The sequence below is a fragment of the Daucus carota genome, chromosome 6 (genome assembly GCF_001625215.2).
Source record: "Daucus carota subsp. sativus chromosome 6, DH1 v3.0, whole genome shotgun sequence".
Lineage (NCBI taxonomy): Eukaryota > Viridiplantae > Streptophyta > Magnoliopsida > Apiales > Apiaceae > Daucus > Daucus carota.
Window position 1 is genome coordinate 25,854,052 of NC_030386.2, and position 19,394 is coordinate 25,873,445.

At 33.8% G+C, this 19,394-nt stretch overlaps 3 protein-coding genes and 1 pseudogene across 3 annotated transcripts; 1 reads left to right on the forward strand and 3 right to left on the reverse strand.

Moving 5' to 3' along the window:
• Positions 1–4,436: 4,436 nt before the first annotated feature.
• LOC108227754 (protein DSS1 HOMOLOG ON CHROMOSOME V) lies at positions 4,437–5,255 on the reverse strand. The gene is made up of 2 exons (XM_017403074.2): positions 5,036–5,255; positions 4,437–4,752 (listed from the first exon to the last, which is right to left on the reverse strand). Exons 1-2 carry the CDS (start codon positions 5,130–5,132, stop codon positions 4,616–4,618), a joined length of 234 nt encoding a protein of 77 aa, XP_017258563.1. The 5' UTR covers positions 5,133–5,255; the 3' UTR covers positions 4,437–4,615.
• Positions 5,256–6,179: 924 nt separating this feature from the next.
• On the forward strand, positions 6,180–7,127 carry LOC108226143 (uncharacterized). The gene has a single exon (XM_017401088.1). It carries the CDS (start codon positions 6,180–6,182, stop codon positions 7,125–7,127), a length of 948 nt encoding a protein of 315 aa, XP_017256577.1.
• An 874-nt stretch (positions 7,128–8,001) lies between these two features.
• On the reverse strand, positions 8,002–13,321 carry LOC108227752 (protease Do-like 9). Its single transcript, XM_017403073.2, has 9 exons — positions 12,678–13,321; positions 12,009–12,208; positions 11,734–11,914; positions 10,955–11,146; positions 10,421–10,653; positions 8,923–9,024; positions 8,766–8,816; positions 8,566–8,670; positions 8,002–8,491 (listed from the first exon to the last, which is right to left on the reverse strand). Exons 1-9 carry the CDS (start codon positions 13,219–13,221, stop codon positions 8,396–8,398), a joined length of 1,704 nt encoding a protein of 567 aa, XP_017258562.1. The 5' UTR covers positions 13,222–13,321; the 3' UTR covers positions 8,002–8,395.
• On the reverse strand, positions 9,837–9,952 carry LOC135147480 (5S ribosomal RNA; annotated as a pseudogene).
• Positions 13,322–19,394: the final 6,073 nt, after the last annotated feature.

Consider the following 19,394-nt stretch of genomic DNA (forward strand, 5'->3'; position numbering starts at 1 on the left):
AGAAATACAAAAACAATCATGCGTTTTTTGATCTGATTTTCAGAAGTAATTTTGAGAAAATATATTTTAAAAAAATAAAGTTCAACTATAGAAACAGGAAAATGATAATCTTATCAGTCCGGAAAAACAAAAAACAGAAACAAATAACACCCAATTTGGAGAGGAAAAAATGGGACAGCGTCACAGCGATGCTCCACGCCTCCACCCCTCTTCATCTGACCACTTGTTTCTTAACATTTCATCTTACTTGTTTATTTTTTAAAAGTTTATATAATTTAAAAAGAAATTATATATTTTAAGATAATTTGATAAATTCTTATAATTATATTCTTTATCTTATATAATTTCCTGTATGCTTCGTTCCAGGTCGTCCAAAGATTAATTATATAATCAATCGATACTATAATTTAAAGACCAGTCTATTGCTGACGAGCATGGTATTAAGCATGAATCAGGGATTACGATTAATTAAGGCGAACCCATGCATGATAACTGCTCCTTCCTCGCTCAATAGTTTACATAATTACTCAATATATTAAAGCCACAAATAATAAGTTGTCTGTGAGAAGTTCAGAAATTATCTAACCCAGATTAACACATTTGTATTTGACGACTTCATGAATTTTAATAAAATTTATGTATCTTTGATACAAACCATTTTGAGATTGACCTAATGATTTCGATTTTGAAAATTAGTTATACATAAAAAATTAATTTTAGTGCATGAAACAGATAAACATAATGCACAACAAGCTTATCTATATGTATAATCATATTGATCTACTCAGTCACGTAAATATTTGTTGAATAGCAGAAGATTTGTAATATAAAAGTTCTAAGAAGTTATTGTATTTAATGATTTGTTTGTGTGTAAGCATCATTTCATTATTAAATATGTTATCATTTTGTTCATAAAAGAAATAATGCAGTGGTTCAAGTTGTAATATAGAACAAATAATTTCATTGCTAGATAATCATGTGCAAGGAAAACAGATCCATCAACTAATGATGCACAAAACAATTAAACATTATTATATACAAGTATTATGAATTAGTAATGTGTTGTAGTAAGATTAAGTTGGAACGTAAGACCATATAAATAGAAAAAAGAAATATATATATAGGGTCCTACTCCAGTACAAACTCCTTATGGTACAAACATACAAACCAATGATTATGACAATAATATTTAGTGATTAGCAGTGCTTAGTGTCACTAAACTCTACCAATCCCATCTCTACCAACCCCATTTCCGCCTCCACCTCCTTGAGCTCCGCTTCCATCGTCATCTCCATCATCACCGTCTCCACCTCCATGCCGCTTCTCCGTAACCACCATCTCCATGTCCAGTTATATGTTCTATCACCACCAAATTCATTCCATCGTCCCCTCCACCTCCATCTCCACCTTCACCACCGTCACCTCCAGCCTCACCCCTGTCGCCTCCAGCCTCACCTCCGTCGCCTGAAACCACATCTCCCATCCCATTGTCACTGTCACCAGGTTCTGTTCAGTACTCGCTGTTTCACTAATTTCTAAAGTGATAATCACTAATTGATACAATACAAATCACTAATTGGCACAACGAAAATCACTAATATATATGTCAGAAAATCCTGAATTCTGTAGCAAGTTTGTTCTCTGACGGGACTGAAGGGAATAGCACAGCCTCTGCCATTGCCACTGCACCACCACCATTAACACCTCATCACCAACATCACCACTATCAAAACGTAGCATCATCAAACACCAAAAGCACCACAGCTTCATCACTAAATTATATCTATATGTGTCTATCTATCTCGATGGGAACAAAATCCAGTTGTAACAAGCTATATTAATTTACAGCGTGACAAGTTGAGAGAAATACAGAGGTGAGAGAGACGAGAAGAGAGAGAGAGAGTAGATCTGAGTAAAAAATGAGAGAATGAACTACCGTGTATGCACTGAGTTATGTTATTTTTATATATGGTTTGTAGTTTGTATTTTAAAATTGGTTTGTATTTGAGCACTCCCCTATATATATATATGCACTGCACTTGTAAGAAAATGCCATATTCCAATTCTCCAGCGGTTAAGTACCCAACAACCTTTCTCTAATAAGCTTGTACTACATAACCACTGCCCTGGTGCCCTGCAGTTGCTAATCCCCTATACAGAACCTCTAACAGATTATTAAACAAACCATATCGTAATATCAAATGTTATGATCCTTATCAATCCAGTACACATATAAAAAGCTACAGCTAGCTACCCACGTCCATGGGAGAGTGTCTTTGATACAAGCAAATGCCTCCCTGTTTGCATCAGAATCAGCTCGTTGTTATTTGTGTACTCAGTTCCGAAAAAAACATCCACACGAGTTTTCTAGGCAATTCAAATCTCTAAACTTCTGCTTTCTCACATAAGCAAATCTACGTATATTGAGTAACCTCTCCTGAGGCTGCAGCCACCTCTTTGGTCGAAGAGGTGATCCCAAAGATTTTGGGATACTACAAAGCTATAGGCATGTATATGTCGCAATAAGTGATAGATATCACGAGAGGCTCACAAATTATTAGTTAGATTTGTAATATATGTTCGAAGGTGTGACCATGGTGGATGAAATAGTAACATGTGTTATGCTACTGATCACTGGGATTGCTATTTTGGTGATGATTCATGTTTGGATAGTTGAAAGAGCTTTCAGGGAACAAAATGGTGTTGGGAGCGGTATTGCTTTGCAAAGAAGAACCGTCTCCATTGATGTAATAAAGAAACTGCCATGTTTCGATTACAAGGGGGAGGTGAACGAGGAAAGCCAGAGCAATTTGGATTGTGCAGTGTGCTTGGAGATATTCAAGGAAGGTGACAAGTGCAGATTATTACCAAATTGCAATCATATCTTTCATTGTCAATGTATTGACTCGTGGTTATCTAAGACAGCCTCTTGTCCCATCTGTCGCAGAACCCTAGAGATCAGTGTGTGCAGTGTTTGTGAAGCTGGAGCTCAAATGGCATAGTATGCAAGAATTGAAGGAGGTTTAAGGTTCAGCTTGGATTTGGTCTTTTGAAATGATGCATACCCTAGTTTCAAATTGTTGTTTCTATAAAAGTAGCACGCAAGTGCTATGTATTCTCTTAATGTCCTCCTCTTCCTCTTCCTACCCTTGAAACTGTACATTTCAAGATCCACTGCTAACCAGTCAGAAAAATATTAATAAGTTGACCAAAGTGGCAACTAGTAAGTCCACTAATTGGAATTATCTTTCAAATGAAATCATGTAGTAGTTGTATATACAAATATAATAATAGTACTTGCAATCAAATCTCAATGAATAATACAATGAGGCTTAATATTCTACAATCATTATTATTAATGTGCATGATAGCATGTGTTTGTACTTGGAAAGATTAAATTTATGGAGCCTAGCGTAGGATAGTCTCTCTAGAAATAATACTTGTCAATGGATTCAATCATCTTCGTAAATTTGATGGCATCTGGCAGCATCTTTGGCCAATGGGCATCATCACTCAATCTAGGGGCTTGAGCATCTTTAATAGATGAAATTAATCGAAAGGTAACATCTTATAAGAAAAACATATTTTCTTCCTTTTTACCATTTCCCTACATATAAAACACCCCTATGACATACGTGTCTGAACTCTCAAGGGAAAATAATTCATTACATATGAATGTATGATCACACTCCTACATAAAATTTAAAACTTAAACAAAACTGTAAAGGACATACGAAACATATATAACCTGACTGGAAGTGGAGCTGGGTGGGGGGTCTTCTATAGAGAACTACTCCTAGGAATTGTGAGGGAAAAACATGAAGAAAGTGCTATCCGAACGATATACATTCTTCCCCATAGAGACTGTAAAATGACAGTAATATTCAAGAGTGTGCTAGGTCTGTGAGAATTTAAATTCCAATTGAGGTTAAATAGTCAGTTATGTTTAAGATCTAAAGAATCCTCCAAGTGCAAAGAGGGATACAGATTTACTCTCAGTATTTTTCCTGTAAAATGTACTTGACATGGGATGAGAGGAAGTAATTTGGTTTCATCAAAAATGATCGATGACCAAGCCCTTGACAGGCGTCTACCAGCTAAAAATCCCCCCCTCCCTAAACTTTACCAGATTAGTTTCTCAATTTCATCTTCCCTGGTTTCATATTTCTCTAATCGGTCAAAACTACAGGCATTCAACTTGTTTATAGTTGAGCCACTATCACTCCATTTCATCTGTAATACCCTGCAGTCTCATCAAAATAATTTCTATATGCATAATCAAGGATCTATATAGTTGATTACATCTACTTACATACGCTTTTAGTCTTTAATTTCCTTGAGGAGTGCTCCATTTTTTATTCATTACAGAATTCTTCATGAACTAGACAAACATAGGCATACAAACATAAAGAGTAAATGTCAACCTAAACTTCAAAGATCATAAAGGGCTCATATCCGTGCAATAGCAAGTTGCAACCACCCGATTTCAAATTCAACAAAAGTCGATACCAGAGTAAAGCATTCTTTCACCAGATTAACAACATTTGCAGAAAAACACTTAAGACGAACGAAATTCTGCAGTTAAACAAATACACAAGCACGACTTAGCTCATTTTCATTTCTTCTCGGTAGAATTATTCACCAACTCTCTCCTCAGCTGCAAGGAGAAGTCATCACTCACATCATCATCATCCCAATCATCTTCCCACTGCTGTGTTACATCACTCCCTACTTCCTTCTTTTCATCAAACTCTATCAAATCATTGTTTATCGATAACGATAAGTAACACATCATAAAAACACAGCATTACAAATATTCTAAAAAACATTAATCTATCAGGCAGGCAAATTAAACCAGGAGGTAAATAATATTCAGGTTCAGCAGGATATAAATCAGTACAGTACATTGATATAACAGCAGTAAATAACATGTGCATACACAGTAAACAGTAAAAACTTTACAGCTTCGATAAATTTGTATTTTTCTTTCGAGAGTATTAATTTATAGAGGATACAAAGAGTGGGGAGGAAAGACCTTGACCGATTTCGAACTCTTCGAACTCGTCATCGTCTTCAAATAAATCAATTTTTGCGACCGCTTCAGCTTTTTCCACAGCTTTCGTGTCTGCCATTGAGTTGAATTGTGCGAGTACGAGCGGGAGTTTTAATAGATAGGCTTGGAGAAACAATTTGCAAGCATTAAGCAACCAGCTATTTCTGCGCTTCTTATGGGCTGGGTTTCTGCCATGTTTCTTACAGGCCCGTTAATTTATAGATTTAACAAAAAATTTAGCTTCTACTCAAAATATATATTCTTATTATTATTTAATAGAAAAATAATTATTAACATATCCATTTTTTTATAGATTTTTAATAATGTGACAAGGGTGATGATCAGTTATTAATTTCACATATAGAATTAAAAATGAATTTATACATGAATAATTAAGTTCTATTTGGTTTCGTAGCACTAGTCGAGGAGATATATTATACAAGAATTATTCTAACTAAAATTATATCCCCTCCGTTCTTTATAAGTCTATTTTCAAGTGATATAATTACACGGTAAAGGATATTATTTAAAAAAAATATTATTTTTATGAATTATAATAATTCTTCTATATTCTAATAACTTGGTCTGTGTTGAGAAGTCAAAGAAAACGAAATAAGACATAATAGACTCAGGAAAACAATGGATATCGTATAAATGTGATGCATAAATTCGACGCGTGAAACCAAACATGTCGCCAACATGCTTTAACTCCCATTAGGTAAAGTTGGCCAGTGGTTACACAACGTCACAAGCCACCATGTAATATGGACCACGCCCTCGAGCTTTCTCTGCCCCGGCATGTTGGTTATTTTTTTACACGTATTTTAAAATTTATATAAAATATTAATTTATAATATTTTCCAAGTTTCTTTTTAAATAAAAATTTGAGATATTAAATCTTTATAAAAAAATAATAATTTAAAAATATTTTATAAAATCATAATTTATAAGAGCCTCTATATGACTGTATATCTTGAGATGAGTCAACGCAAGTCAAAGCACCAGCTCCTTCTCCGAAATATACCAGCTTCTTCGTGGAATAGTCAGCCTACAAATTGCCTATTTACTCTTGGCTCCCAATCCAAACAAAAAACATAAACACATTCTTCCTATCCAACCAAAACAAATGGATAGAACACAAGAAGAAATGAAAGCTCTCGGTGTGTTCGGCATATACAGAGAAGGCCACAAGGTCATGGCTCCGTACCGAAAAATCTTCAACCAAATCACTCTAGCCTTCGTCCTCCCACTCACCGTCATTTACCTAGCGGAAATGGAGATCTCTGATCTCCTGTTTCCGCGACAAAGATACAATTATATCTACGGTGGTAGAGACACCACCTCACTCAAAGACTGGACTCTCTACATTCTTTTCGAGCTCGGATACTACACTTCCTTTCTCATCTTTTCCCTGCTCTCCACTTCTGCTGTGGTCTACTCCATTGCCTGCATTTACGCGAACCGCAGCCTCTCTAGCTTCGGCAAAGTCATCAGCATTGTGCCGAAAGTCTGGAAGCGCCTCATGATCACATTCATTGTTACTTATGCCTTCACTTTCGTCTACTTGGTAGTCGTTATTGTAACCCTGTATCTTTGCTTGGCTAACAGCGGAACCGTTCCTGCGTTGCTGTCCTTGATTCTACTACTTGTATACGCTATAGGGATCGTGTACCTGACAATTGTGTGGCAGCTGGCTAGTATTGTGACGGTATTAGAAGATTCCAGCGGAGTCAAAGCGATGAAGAAGAGCAGGAAGTTGATCAGGGGGAAGTTCTGGGTGGCTCTGGCTGTTTTTGTGGGACTGGATATTCCTGTTGCGGTGATACAGTTTGTGTTCTATACGTTTGTTGTATATGGGGATTTCTGGGAGATGTGGAAGAGGGTTCTTGTGGGAATGGCGTGCCTGGTTCTGCTTGTGCCCATATTTCTGTATCAGCTTGTTGTTCAGACCATCATCTACTTCGTCTGCAAGTCGTATCATAATGAGAGCATCGATAAGCCTGCCATGTCGAATCATCTCGGAGGGTATGAGCGTTTGTATGGCCCGAATGAGGTGCAGATGGAACAAGTTTAATCCTTGCTTTCTGCGAGGCTGCAGTTAACAGCATTAATATTGTGTTTACCATTTCTAGGATCAGCTTCCAGTACGTATTTTTTCTTGGATTTTAAGATATTGTGAATTATTTCTTTATAAATATATGCTGGACTTTTTGACAGTCCCAACCTTGGTTCTAGAAATTCCTGATTCGGCCGATTAATTCCTGCAAGGTGTCTTCGTGATTCAATTTCTAAAATCTGATAATGACTATATATATTCTTAAATGATATGTTATATAATAATTTAAACTAATATATTAAATAATATTATATTATTATAAAATATCTAAATTTTAATCCGATTAATTCTTATGATTAATCCCTAGTCAATACCTTCACCGATTAATCCTGATTCTTGATTTTTGCAATCATGATATCAATACAAATTGTATGTGTGTGTGTGTATTTATATTTATGTTTTATTGTTCTTATATATAATTTTAATATAATTAGGACTTCAATATAAGTTCAAGTTAGATTAGCTAGATCTTTTAACTGATATATGTTGTTATAAAAATTATTTCAATTAAAAATAAGTTGGATATGTGACCTAAAACAAGATTACTCAACTTGGAGATTAAACAAGATAATACGCCCCAAAAACAACTACCACTAACCTAGTGGCGAGTCATGTTCTGTACCTGGTAGCTGATATAGTGATATGTTTTCTCCCAAAGTCTCCAACAAAATTATTCCTAACAAGGCTTGATACTAGTCTGACACTGATATCAGAAGTTTCACATTATCTGAAATAACAGAATATGTGTGTAAACAATTCACTTATTCAAGATAAAATTCAAAATAAGCTATTAACATTGCAAAACAATTGGTGAGATTCTTACGCGCCAAACTTGCTAAATCTTTTCCGACAATTTAGTCTTGTCGAAAGCTCACATTATAACATATCTGGAACATGTCAAGAGTTGTCCAAAAATGACTACAAGAAGGCTGTCAAGATATAAAATCCTCTGTTCCTTCTATCAAAAAGCTTTCTACACAAAAGTGTATGACTAGTACCTCCAACTACATCAGGAAAAAAAAGTATATATTTATGCAATATGTGGCCTAAAGCAAAGAACTAAGATCTGGTGCGAGTAGGAGATTGAGATGGATTAATGTATTCAAGTGAAAAGAAAGGCCCTGTCTCACAAGACAATCAATCATGATGGATTAACGTATTCAAGTGTAAGAGAAGCCCCGTCTCACAAGAGAGTCAATCATGATACAAATCACAATCAACACCTCTCACTTGAGATCGTCAGACATGGCTGAAGGTATACAGTGTGTTTTTAAGATATCAACAGTAGCAGCTTTCGCTTTCTTTGTCTGAAGGACAACAATCTGCACCAGAAAATTAATTCAAGAACAATTTTAAAAAATAGACAAATTTTAGAGGAGACAAGAAGAGGGTATACCTGCTGATATTCCAAATCAAATTTTAAAAATTCAGCAGTGCAATTCTCTACCATGCTGGCCAAGCTCTTCAGATTCTTCACAGGGTTATCATTGAAAGCAAGAACCTACACTTATGGAATGAGGAGGATGAGTAGCTTTTAAACGGTTTAAGTTTTTGTATGCTAACATTTGCAAGTTGCAATAGTCAATCAGAACTCACCTGGGTGTTGACAATGTCTTCGTATCCTATATTGATATCAGCAACGAGTACCTTTAAAGAATTTGACATGAGAAAAAAATGTAAGTAACATACGGGTTGCAATTTCAATTTCTTATACCTCCAATATCATATATAAGCCAGGAAATAATGAAAGTACCTGAGAGACCACAACAATCTGTTCATCAGGAGATTGAGGCATTTCGTGCAAGAGTTTGTCCAATAGCTTGACCGGAGCTTCAAGATCATAACTGTTCCCATACTGAGTACATGAGTAAATAAGGGTTATAACAAGAAGGAACGAAGAAAAATAAAATCAGAGAACACTGAACAGACATAATATACCTGATTTTGTAATAAGTTATTATTATAAAAGAACAAAAAAATAAAAAGGAAGAACAAGACAAAATAAAGAAATGGACCAACTCCTAAATCTTGGATGAAATTTCATTATGCAGTGCCAATCAACATGTGTTTAAATAGTAGTACAGCCTCACATAAGTACACTTGGCAACTAAAATTATATACATCCTCAGAAAGTTTGTTTGAGAGCTGCAAGTCAAACTACTGGCCTAGAGAAACAATGACATTGTTCAAGTGAAGAACCTAAAGAAGGCTTTGTGTGTCAAACACGAATCCCGCTCCAGATTTTCAAATATTCATACAATGTGTTCTGATCCCTTAAAAATTGCACCAAAAAAAAAAAAAAAAAAAAAAAAGGACACACACGCACAAACAATCTGTTTTGAACAATCTCTCGAATCTCTACCAGTGTTACATGGAACCAAGCCATACCGGTATGCGGTTGACGGACCAAGAATCAGATACAAGGGCCTCTAATTTGGATTAATGAGACACTTCATAGTAGTGACATTTTTAGTTTGTATACATCATAGGACGTCATGTTGTCACCTTGGCAACAATTAGTTTGTTTTTCTTTTTCTCTTTATTAAAACCGGATCGTGTTTTACAGTGAATCTGGACAAGATGAAATCACGATATGGGGCAAGGAATCAAGTTTGGTGTTCCATGATTTTTTTTTATTTTATTTTATTTTTTTTGAAAATTTTAAAAGGGGTGCAACACGAGGACTTCCCAGGGGGTCACCCATCCTAGTACTACTCTCGCCCAAGCACGCTTAACTTCGGAGTTCTGATGGGATCCGGTGTTCCATGATTTAGTTCATACTCCTGTACAGAAAATCTGGTCTATTCTTCCTCCCTAAATCAATGCCATAATTTTAAAAAAAACAACTAATCACCTTTCTAACCAAATTCCGATAAGTTGTCACTTAAAACCCAAAAGATATATGCATACAAATACCCAATCTTATTCAACCAAGAAGGCTAAAGCAATTATGTAAAAACCGTGTCCCTGTTTTAATCACTTTTCAAGTCCTAACTTAAAGATCAAGTTCTTATCTGCTACTTCTTTTATATCATAATATTGGTTGGGTGTTGTGTTGACAGCCACTACTCCCCTAAGTTTCTAACAAAATTTAAAATCAGTAGAGGGAGGGGGGCGGAAGGAATGCTTATAAGTTATATGATATTATGCAAGTGGTAGACTTTATTTATTCAGTTTTTTTACCATTATAAGCACAACATAACACATGCATTTGTGTACATAGAGACAGAGTTTAAAAATTTTTTGTGCACCTCTGAACGAAGATAGGGTACTGATACAGTTGTAAATACAAATCCTGCAATAATGTAATATGACGGGGGTCTGCCTTTGATGTGAACTGGAATAAGCTTTCTGTTGGATCCAAGTTTGATATCAAATTCAAATATTTCAGAGTTGCGTAGAACTTTGATTGTTGCATTATCTCCGGTGTATTTCTGTGAAACAAGATAACTAAAACCTATCCGCTCTCCATGCCTGAATGGAACTGATAATTACAAAAAGTAAAGTCAGCAAAAGATTCATTAAATCCCATACGAAACACCAAATTTATATAAGAAAGTGAAATATCATCTGCAAATGAGATACTTTGCACAGTTATTTTAATAATGTAACTTAACTAGTAATACAAAAAAGAAAATTGGTTCAAAAAAATACTAAAACTTTCTTAGATAGTATTTCCTATAAAAACTAGCACAAATTATGAATCAAGTATACATAATAGATATCAAAATTTTATGAATATATATAAACAATATAAAGGCCCACTCAACTGAGAAAACTCCTACCTGTTCCATCATTAGCAATATCAACCCCATCAAAACTTAGTATAATATCTGACGGCTTCAAAACCTGAGATTCTGGTGCACTTGGGTCAATTCTTTTTATTCGAACACCCTTCTGATTAGGTTTCATCCCCACTGACATGCGCAGATCTGGATTTTCCATCTTCTGCCATTCAATCCCAAGAATAGGAAATCCTGGAGAAGCAGATGTTTCATTAAAAAAAAACATAGAAAACAAAAAACCCATACAGTATCTCTGAACAACAAATGCTGCAAACTATTTACAGGCTCATCCACAACCTAGGAACTACAGATAAGTCCAAATTATACAGTGGAAAAAGAGTGCACTGCAGAGCAGTGTAATTAAATTACATATATCAACATATATGTGTTTCTGTACAAAGTGATGCCGCATAATTTCAAGGGCTTGAATGAAGAGAAGAAAAGCATTGTAACAACAGTCGAGCTCAATACTTCTCCAACTTTACAAATCTTCACCACATAATTGCTTATGTACATCAAATGACACATTGCTTAAAAAGCCTTCTCACCCTATCGAAGAGTATTAGACGCCTGAGATTATTACATATGTACAAAGCGATAAAGCTGTGGACATGCATTTGTTTCCCCTGAATTAAGTCTATTAACCATTGTATACTACCTTTCAATTTGCATGTAGGTTCAAATATGCATAATAATATTAAAGAGCCGGCGCTAAGTAGTGTCAATATAAACACACTAATTTGCAAATCATCATGAAACAATCTGATTCCAACACATACCTGTGTATCCTCCATTTTTCTCATAATCTTGAATGAAGTGCTTGATGACTGGTGTTGGAATGACATATCCTATATTCTCTGCATCATCATGTTTAAGGGATTGGAAAGCAATACCTACGCATGCACCCCTGTCACTAAAGGCAGGTCCTCCAGAATTTCCGGAGTTAATAGCAGCATCTATCTGTAAATGGTTCAAGTTGTGAGATAACTCAATAATATGATATGTAAGAAAACTTCAAAAATAATTAATGTTGTAGCGTAGAAAGCTTTTCCACCTGCAATCCCACAAGCTCAGTGGAGCCATGAACATATGATAGAATCTCTATGCGTGAAACAACCCCACTCGTGACGGATATGGTATCCCCGCCAATGGGATAACCCACAACTGTCACAGCATCTTGAAGGGTAGGCAAATCCCCAAATTCCACAGGGGACACCCCTTCCCAGAACTCATCATCAGCTACGGTAAGAAGGGCTGCAACACAAGTGATAAAAAAATCACAAACACATAAACATGATCATCATTGGACAAAATCATTTTCATAACTGAAGACACTCAACTGCATAAACAATACTTTAAAGAGATGCATATGTGTAAGTCCCGTCAATTAACACCTAACAAAGATACCAATTCAAAAAACAACCACCAAGACCGGTAATAGAATTCTAACTTTATAGCATCCGTCAATACTCAATAGTCATGATAGGCCACAATGTGTCACACAACTATATGACAGCCAGAATTTAACATGATCATCTATACGACAAAACCTCACATTCACACAAACACACATTGTTTGCTTGAATTCTATAAAATCTTTTAAACGACACAAAAACTGAAACATACACAAACACGAAAACAAGCCAAAACCAGAGAATCCAGCAAAGATAAACTAAATACTATATTAAAACAAACTGAGCATAATTATGTTAAACATTCTCACCGATATCGCACTCGGTCCCAACGGCAAGCACAGTGGCCACATACTTGGTATCGGAGCCGCGCTTCTTAACCTTAACCTGCGTGAAATGCTCAACAGAATGTGCATTAGTCAAGACCCTCCTGCCAGCAATAACAAAGCCACTGCTACTAGAACTATACTGCCTCTTCCTCTGCCACGGCAGCGAGAAATTCGGATCAGTGTGGACACAAAACACCTTCACCACCGCTTCCATCGACGGAACACCGCGACTCCCCCCGACATTCTCGTAATCAGAATCAACGGAATTGTGGTCTAGTCCGTTATGGCCGTTGGTCTCAATGTGGCGGGTCGGGGAGGGAGTTGGGTTGGGCTCGGCGGGTTGGGGTTGGGCTTGGGGGGTTTTCTTGGGCCGGCCACGGCGGCGGATTGGGTTGTTGTTGGTTGAGGTGGTGGCGGTGGGGTTGGTGAGGTGGGGAGTGGGGATGGGCAGGACGGCGTCGTTTTGGGGGGATGGGGAGTCTAGGGTTTCGGGGTTTGGGGTTTTGCGTTTACGACCTCGACCCATTTTTTGATGAGGTCAGGGTTAGGGTTACTGTGGGGAGAGTTGTAAAAGTAAAGGCGGGGAATGTCATGGATTAGTCGCTTGGTCCGAGCTGTATACGCGGGGAGCGCAGTGTTATTTAAATTTGGGTGTTGCTAAATGCAAATCAGTTTTACTTAATACAGTTCGCACAAATTACTCTCCTGACCTTTTAGTACAGTTAATATATTATGCTGAATGTGTAGCGTGGTGCACTAAACGCGTTTAGAATTTAGATGCAACTTACGAGGAGTATGCATTTAGTGTTTTCTTAGCGGGGCCTATTTCTGTTATTTGGAAGAACGATTATTTAATTTAATAATAATTTTATCATATCTTATTTATTATAAATATTCATTAAAATGCTCTTTGGTAAAAATTTAAATTCAACATTCTAAATTCTCGAATATATATCAAATATTAAATTGACATCACACTATTAGTAATTATTGAAAAGATATTTTATTTTTGTCGATATTTCTTTCATGTTTTCAATATATTTAATATATCATTGTGTGAAGTAAAAAAATGTGCTTTTTCTTGAAGTTATCTTACTTTTTTTTATCAGGAATATATATATTGTTCCTATTTTATAAAAAAATTAATATTTTATTTGACTCAGATATTAGTCATATTAATTGTTTATATGTATAAAGTTGAGTAAAAAAGATAGTGTCATGAATATTTTTTTAACAAAATTTCCAAATAAATTTTACTGAAAATAATATTTTTAAGTAAAAGTCAGTGGAGCAATTGGTCTTTATTTTAATACATGTTTAAAAAGGAAAATGGTAACTTGGAACGCGTGAAGTAAATAAAAAAAATATTTGTTCCATCCATCTCAATTGTTTAATTTTTTTCTTTCTAAATAAATTTTTACTATATAAATTTTTATACCAAACACAAATTTAAAAAAAATATTAAATTATATTTTATATGCGTCTAAAAATACGTGTTGAGTAATGAAAAAAATGTAAATATTTGAAAGGGACAAAGGGAATAGTAAATATATATAACTCATGCTTTGATATCTAGTTACTTGTATTTTTCATTTTTCACTTGATATAATTTTAATGTTGAATAATTAATCATATATATTAATAATAAAGTTGAGTAAATATTATACATGCTTAAGTTTTACTACTAAATACACTAGTGAAAAGTTATATGCATTAATATTTAACATAGCAATTAAATTTAATTACAATATCATTTTTTTTGCTAAATAATATAATTACAACATCTGCTCTCAATAAATAAAATATGATTAAAACTTATTTCTTATACTTTTTATTTGTCATTTGGAGTTTCAACATGTAGTTTTAGATATTTTGAATGCATGACAAAATTAATTAATTTGTATTTTTTAATTGAAATTTATATTATATATTTTTATTTAGAAAAAATGAAATTTATTATTTCAACTATAGAAGGTACTGATATTAATTAATATTAAAGAACTCATTTATTTAGAAAATCAAAACATCAACTAATATTAAAGAACTCTTTTATATAGAAAATAGCGTGGGTTTACGTATAAAACATGAAACTAGCTACATATATTCAACAAAAAGATAAAAATATAAATGAATTCTGATAAGTGTTGATGAGCTGTAACCTGTGGACTCCAACAAAACTACTTAATCATTTAATGTTGCACATAAAATTAGAGAAAAACTACCATAGTCATTTAGTGTTGCACATAAAACTAAAAAAGTCCAGTAAAGTAATTTCCTCATTTTCCCTGAACTGCACCAAGCAAAATCGATTTGCATTTAGCAACTATGTTAAATTTTTATTTTTATTTAAAGAAAAACTTTTAAAATAAGTTATAAAATTATATTTTATAGAGATATTTAAAATGAAAATTAAAAAAAAATTGTAGAACTATATTTTATAAAAATATTAAAATGTGTGTCGCATAATAAACATATATAGATTAAGCGGGGAGAAGGGAGTAAGACATAGACGCTTCTGCTAAGGTTGATTTGGACACACACAAATACCGTGTATTTCTCCGATAATTAATGGATTAATTAAGATTAATATTACGCATAACAAATTTTTTTTGACGTTAACGTGACAGTGACAGCCACATGATTGATTTTAATTGGATGATGTGTGGATATACTGGATATCACATTAGTATAGGTGGGAGTGGTATAAAAATTTAAAATACCGGATATAAAAACGTTTTTCATTAATTAATCATATTAATGAAGAGTAAGATTTTAAAAATGTAAGATATTTTCTTACAAACTAATTATTTTCATCGCTCCAAAGAAGAAAAAATATTTCCAAACTATTAGTTATATGATTTTAGTACATAGCTGTTTTGTAATTATTTATTTTTTTAATATTATATTATTTGCATGTTCTCACCGTAAGATGTGTTTTTCATCCACACGCGGTATTTTTTTTTCTTACAAGCAGACGATATATTATTTCGAATACAACTCGATGGCTTTTACAAGAATCAAAGGCCCCGATCAAAAGAGACACATAGTCAAGACATACCTGAAGATACGAACTTAGCACAATCCATCCCAAAACCACTTAAAGCAAGTCCAATAGGTTACATATCTCATTACTTATTAATAATATAAAATAATGAATCTTAGTGAGTCTTAGTGATTTAGGTAATCTACTTTTAGTGTCAATTCCAATAGCAATCCCTATATTTGTTCTCCTAAGATTATTTTAATAATAAATTTGGGAGAGAGAAGGAGAAAGGGAGGGAAAAGACAAAGAAAGAAGGAGAGAGATATTTTTTTATTCATAAATAATATATAGGTAATGGCTAGGGGTTACTTAAAAATAGGTAATGGCTAGCATATTGGAGCATGTGCTAGTGATTTAGGAGCTCACTAGGAGAGTGTTGGAGTGGTTTTTTTTGGTTCATTACCTAAATGTGAGTTTAGGAGCTCATATAAGTAACCTATTGGACTTGCTCTTACATATAAACTAAAAACTGAATTATTATTAATTACAATTATATTAAACTGAAAACAGCATCGGGATAAAGCCTAGCTGCCCTTCACTCCTCCGCCTTTTGTTGCTCCGATTAGCGACGCCCCATTCCCACTCCCCAGCTCGCTTGCGTCCTCTTCTTCATCACCCGATATTTCAACAATCTCCTCTCCATGTAGGGATGGGCATTAACCCGACCCGCCCGATCCCGATCCGATCCCCGCACCGAGTTGTTCGGGGATTCAGGGATTTTTTCGGGTACGGTCGGGGAACGAGGACGACTTTGAAAAAAAATCAGGGATCGGGCCGGGGACGATTTTTCACATTCCCCCGGCCCGATCCCCTACCCGATTTTCCTTGATTGTCGGCCCGATCCCGACCCGATTATTATATTATATATTATAATTATTTATTAATATTAATATTTATTAATATTAATATGTTTCACATCACCTGTTTATTGAAATAAATTTTAACATTTAATTCTATCAAGTTATAATTAAATCATTGAAGATCTGTTTAAATTTAAAAATTAGGTATTAATTAGACATACTAAAAACTAATCAAAATTATGAATTTAAGTATTTAAATATAAATTTTGATTTAAATTAAAAATCCCCGAGTCACCACGGGTAACCTCTATGCGTATGCATAGGTGAAACTAAGAAAGCTGTTGAACAACATATGAAATATCAAGCCTACTCGAGTTCAAATAGAGCAATTTCCTGATAAATCTTCTATACACTGTTAGAAAAATGGAGTTATTTAAGGATATAATTTATTATATTCTTGTTATCATTATTAATTTTGAAGGCTAATGTTTAAATTTTTTGTATTCATATTTTACTCTTTTGATTAAAATTATCTTATTAAAATAATGTGATAAATAATAGTCTAGTTTCTGAATTTTGACTCTGATAGATTTTCGATGAAGTAAATATCTATTTTTTTTATTCTGATTTAATATATTTATTTCCAGATTTTTAATATTCTATTATATTGGGTGAATATCTTTTATATCGTTTTTTTCTACACGCATATCCAAAATACCAGTCTACATAGTAAATGTCCAAAATCACACTTTATATTCGCATTTAGTAAATGCGCTGATGGGTACGCATTGTATGTATGCGTGCTGGCTTCCCCTTCTTCTTTTCTATACTTGCCTCTTTTGCTCACAGAACTGTAGCATTCACTATGTGTGTTCACTAACCAGTGACCACTGCTACTCTACCTCACTCAGTGCTATGTTACTGAACCTCAACACCCCATAATGTATAACCAACTAACGCATGTGAACTCTATGCATAAGCATAGAGGTTATGCGTGTGTAATAACTAGATACGCATTTGCCGGATGCGTGTAATTGTCTTGAACTAATCCATCAATCACATCTTTTGCTCTTAATCAAATTGCTCGTGTCGTCGATCTCGATCTCCATGCCATGTTCTCTCCAAGTTCTCAGATATACTCATTGACATATACTCATTGACATTCTGAAACCATGACAGGGCAAGTCACTTGCATATAAACGTTGGTGTGGTTTAGTTTAAGAGATTGGGTCTGACAAAATAAAAAAGAGTTAAAAGATTGGGTATATGACTATATGCGCCTACTTCAAATGCGTATTTAAATGAGTAAATTGGACACACTCAGTGAAAAGTGGCATTTTGGGCACCTCGCTACTATAAATCTGATAAAGAGGGCATTTTCTCTATTATATTTTTAATTATAATTTTATTACGACAAATGAGAAATGTCCGCATACCAAATAAATCGCTTACACTAAATTTATGAAATAAAAGAGAGAAAAGAATTAGATTTCAAGAAATATAAAAATTTTTGTTGTCATAACCTTTGCATAATTACTTAATTGTCCTCGTAAATATTATTTTGAGTAAATTTCATAATTAATCTAAGCCGTTTAACGTCGATTTGATCTGACGGTGAATGATTAATTATTTTCATATAAATCTGAATACCTAGCCGTCTTACTTTCTTCAAAATGAAACATCTAGATCTCTACTACTCTGAGAACATTTTCATCGTCAATTCAAAATCGCTAAGATGAAAGACAATTATTTGTCTCAAACTTGTTTTGTAAAATTTATCTTTCTATGTTGACAACATATATGAAGAGGGGTACGAAGATAACCACCTCATGTATTGATCGAGATGTATATGGATTGTCGGCGGGCCTTCTTATGTCTGCTTATGGATATCGCTTTGTTCCGGCCGATGTCAGTATTGGTGTTTTTTTATGTGTTAGATTTTTCGAAAATGTTCGAGGTTCGTAACATTTTAGATCTTTATTTAATCTATTTATTTTCAATTATGATTTGAGATGAAATAATTATTTTTACGTTTATTGAGTTTTTCAGATCCAGATCTTCTATGAAATAACATATACAATCTCTATATATTATCAATTAATTTAACGACAACTCCTAATTCTCTGTAAGTATTCCAATTCTTTGTTATATTTATTTATTGTCAGCTTCACAAATTTGAATAGCTTTTTTTTCTTGATATTTATGGAATATATCTTTCTTCATTGTGAATAAGATAATCTTTGTGTGTATATATTGATCGAGATTTATTAAGTTGTTGATCAATCTTCAAGATTTGTAAGTTTTTAGATATTTATTAAATTTAAATTTGTTATTTATGAATGAAAATGTAATACCTTTTGTTGTATTTGTTTGTGTTTTTTCAGATCTATATGTGAAATAATATACAGAGCTTCTGTATACAATTCTCATCGATTCAACATTGACTCCTATTTCTATATCGGATCTTGGTAAGTATTACAATGCTTTATTCTATTCATTTGCCGTGAAATTCATAATTTAAAGAGATTTTTTCTTTTGAGATTTCACGCCTCAATCTATTAGTTAAATTGCTAGTATTTACAGATTACTCATTACTTTTTTAACTGATTTTGAAGGTTTTTCGATTTGTGATTTTAGGTATGTGTTGTGACTTTTGTTCTGTTTATTACAAGATCATAACCGGTGATAACTGGTGCTTGGTTGAACAAATAATTGATACACATGTCAAACATCAACAAGATTTTTCATTGATAAGGGGAAGTGGGTATCAATTATGAGTACAAGAAATTATTTTTTGTTAAATTTTATCTCTATCTATGTAATACAAAATTGAATTAATAACTTAAAAATATATAT